The following is a 3,939-nucleotide window of genomic DNA, read 5'->3' on the forward strand; positions in this document are numbered from 1 at the left end:
CCCCCTCAAGACCGAGCGAGACAAAAGGCAGAGGAGGGGTTTGTCACCAACAAAGACCATTAACAATTCCCAGGAAATAAAAATAGAATCTGGGTAATAAAATTAGGTCTAACCTTTTTTTTCTTTTCTTCTGTGCTCAGTCTAGTTCCACTTGCTCATAGGGGGCCGCGTGCGGAGGCCTCGTCCCCTGCACTTCAGACCAGACTTTCTCGCGGGAAATGCCGACGCCGACACCCCAGCTCGAGGTGCTGTGCGCAGAAACGCCGCCCACTACACCCAATTCAAGATGGCGGCGGCGCGCTGTGTGCAGAGATGCTGCACCAGGCACTGTGATCTGGAGCGTGAGCCGCAGAGCTGCTCCAGCCTCGCGAGAACTCCTTGCGCCCGACACTATCCACACGCTATCAAGCAGCCCCGCCCTCGCCGTCCGCCTGTCCCGGAAGCCTGTGCTCCAGAGTGGGAGTACGCACCACTCCATTCTCTGATCAAAGGATAACACCGTCCTTTGCTTCTGAACTGAACTCGGTCTTATTCTACTGGCGTGAGTGACACCAGGTAGGCGGACACTTCGTGGGGACAGACTCCAGAAGGTTAGTAGCACTATATCCAAAAATATTATCTTTTAAACATGTAATAACATAACTCTATTAAGGTAATTTACGTTCTTTTTTTTTTGGTGCAAATCTTTAAAATTCATAATGCATTTTATACTTACAGCACATCTCAAAACTAGCCACATTTCAAATGCTAAGTGGCCACACATGGCTTGTGGCTACAATATCAGCCAGCAAAGGTCCAGAATATAATTTTTTTAACTATGAATTTTTTTAATATATAAATTTATTTATTTTTTCTGTGTTGGGTCTTCGTTTCTGTGCGAGGGCTTTCTCTAGTTGCAGCGAGTGGGGGCCACTCTTCATCGCGGTGCGCGGGCCTCTCACTATCGTGGCCTCTCTTGTTGCGGAACACAGGCTCTAGAACGCAGGCTCAGTAGCTGTGGCGCACGGGCTTAGTTGCTCCGCGGCATGTGGGATCTTCCCGGACCAGGGCTCGAATCTGTGTCCCCTGCATTGGCAGGTGGATTCTCAACCACTGCACCACCAGGGAAGCCCTAATTGTGTTAACTGTTGGTATTTATTTATATTTTTGTTTTAGTTGAGTTTTGTTTCTCTTATAACATTTTTTCCTGTCTACAAATTTGGAAATTATTTCTATTCTTTCAGTGAGTACCCTAGAAAAGTTATCCAGTTTATTTAACTTAAAATCTAACATGAAAGAATATTTCATCCCCTCTTGTATCATTTGGTTTGGAAACTCCAATTTTTCCTCTCCACTCTCACATTCTATTGTCATCCTAGCTTAACTTCACAAATTCAACACTATTATGACTTTTTACAAAGAATTTTCATTTAGATTTATGTACATGTTCACATTTTATTTTTTATTATTTCTTTCTACATATTAAATTATCTTAAAATTATTTTTTTATTCTTGAATTGTATTTTTTAGAAATTACAGCTGGTCCCTTGGTAATAAATCCCGAAGTTTTTGTCTGTAATATATTTATTTTACAATGAAGATAATCTCACTAGATCTACAATTCTGAGATGGCAATCATTTTCTCACCATACTTTAAAGATATTATTTAACTAAGTTTTGGCTTCCTTTGCTGCTGTTGAGAAACCGACAGTCATTTTAACTCCTGTTCCTATATAAGTGATCTTCCCTTTCTGGTTGTTTTCCATATTCTCCCTTGAGTGTCCTGAATCTGTTTCCCTTTTAAATACTGCCCCACCTTCACTGCCTCTATTCTCTCTCCTGAAGGATACAAACTATGTATATAAATGTTCCCATTCCTTTCATTTCTTTGAACATTGTCTCATATTTTCAATGTCTATCTCTCTTTGCTTCATTAAAGATAAATTCTTTTGATATATCTTCCTAATTACTAACTCTGTTTAAAATTTTACCTAATCTATTGTTTATCTCATCTTAACTCATTTGAAATAACTCAGTTGTTATTTCAATTATGATAGGTTAAAAGGATCCTTCAGTTCATGATATGCTAGTCAGTCTTAACAGAGGAATGAAAATAGAATCTGTCTGATAGCCTCTCTTCCTTCAATAAATATAATCTGAGGTTTTCAGCTAGGATATCCATATTATTAAATGATTAAAATATATGATCAAAATAACTTGAATGATTTTCAGTTAATTACATATTTCAGTTAGTTTGAATACATTTGGGTTTAAGGAAGGAAAAAAAGAGAGAAGAAATATTTTAGTTAAATAAAAATCAAATGGTTAAAGTTTAAAATGATCACAGAGTTGCTGTTTGCTTTTTTTCCCCTAGCACATCAATTATATAGATGAGAACTGAGGCCTAGTGATATAATTTGATTTGCCTAAGGCCACAGACAGAATTAGAACCCCTCACTCTTGAATGTTCTCTCTATTCTATATTTAGTGAAATCATAAAACATTTGAAAGACATCTTAAACTGTTCTAACCTTCTTCATTTCTTCACCCCTCACACAGAAATGGCCATGAGAAACCAGACTAGCATGATTGAATTCACCTTTGTCTCCTTTCCCTCTGTCCAGGAGCTTCAGATCTTGCTATTTCTCATTCTCCTGCTGGTTTATACACTCACTATAACAGGAAACATTGTTATCATTTCCTTAATATGGACTGATAATCGTCTCCAAACACCAATGTACTTCTTCCTCAATAATTTGTCATTTTGGGACATTTTATTCACAACTACTATTGCCTCAAAGTTGCTAGCTTGCCTCTTAGAGGAAAAGAAAAACATACCTTTTGCTGGCTGCATCATCCAAACATATTTCTACTTCTTTCTGGGGACAGTGGAGTTTATCTTCTTGGAGGTGATGTCCTTTGACCGCTATGTGGCCATCTGTAACCCGCTGTGCTACACCATCATCATGAATAGCAGGGCCTGCCTCCTGTTAGTTCTGGGCTGCTGGGAGGGGGCCTTCCCGTCAGTGCTTTGCCCAACTATTGTGGTGTCCAGATTGCCATACTGCACTGAAGAAATTAGTCATTTCTTCTGTGACATCGCTCCTTTACTGCAGGCGGCCTGCATAGACACTCATTTCATTGAGATGATAAGCTGCTTCTTATCTTCCCTCGTGGTCCTGACCTCGCTGGTGCTCACCACCGTGCCCTACACCTACATCATTTCTACCATCCTGCACATCCCCTCGGCCCAAGGATGTCAGAAAGCCTTTTCCACCTGTACTTCTCACATCACTGTGTTCTCCATTGCCTACGGGAGCAACATCTTCATGTATGTGAGACCCAGCCAGAGTCATTCCCTGGAACTTGACAAAGTGACAGCTATCCTCACCATAATGGGGACCCCTCTTCTGAACCCCTTCATTTATAGTCTAAGGAATGAAAAGGTAAAGGAAGTGTTGAGAGATGCAGTCAACAAAATTTTGCCCTTTTTGCACAGGAAACCTTGAAAGTTTGTTTGCTAAGAATGTCATTTTCAACTCTTGGACACAATGTGGAGTAAGGCATGCTTGAAGATCGTAAAATCAAAGATGTGTAAGAAGAAATGAAAAAGCTTTGTGCCACATCAGATGCAAAGTATTATAGTCAAGGTCCATAGGAGACAATTCAGCCATCGAGAAAATAACATGCTCTGAACTGTTATTGGACCATCTCACACACAGAACATTATGAATTAAAGAAAAATACTGAAGTCAGAAAACCTGAATTTTAAGGCTAGCTCTATTACTTCTTTACCAGGTGACACTTAACCTCTCTGACCTTAGTTTCCCATCAGTAACATGCTTTTCCTATTTTTTTTTTAATAGTTAAAGTAGGATTAACGGAGATAGTCTAAGTCATGCAACCACATGTAATTAAAAATGAATCTTCTGGGACTTCCCTGGCGGTCCAGTGGTTAAG

The 3,939-nt window shown here is 39.8% G+C and overlaps 1 protein-coding gene across 1 annotated transcript; it reads left to right on the top strand.

The window, feature by feature from the left end:
• The first annotated feature begins 2,546 nt into the window (after positions 1 to 2,546).
• Positions 2,547 to 3,488, top strand: LOC114886857 (olfactory receptor 6M1-like). The gene has a single exon (XM_029207926.1). The coding sequence runs from the start codon at positions 2,547 to 2,549 to the stop codon at positions 3,486 to 3,488; it is 942 nt and encodes a 313-aa protein (XP_029063759.1).
• The last annotated feature ends 451 nt before the right edge of the window (positions 3,489 to 3,939 follow it).

Source organism: Monodon monoceros, unplaced genomic scaffold (genome assembly GCF_005190385.1).
Source record: "Monodon monoceros isolate NGI ecotype Baffin Bay Population unplaced genomic scaffold, NGI_Narwhal_1 Super_Scaffold_7, whole genome shotgun sequence".
In the NCBI taxonomy this organism is placed as follows: Eukaryota; Metazoa; Chordata; class Mammalia; order Artiodactyla; family Monodontidae; genus Monodon; species Monodon monoceros.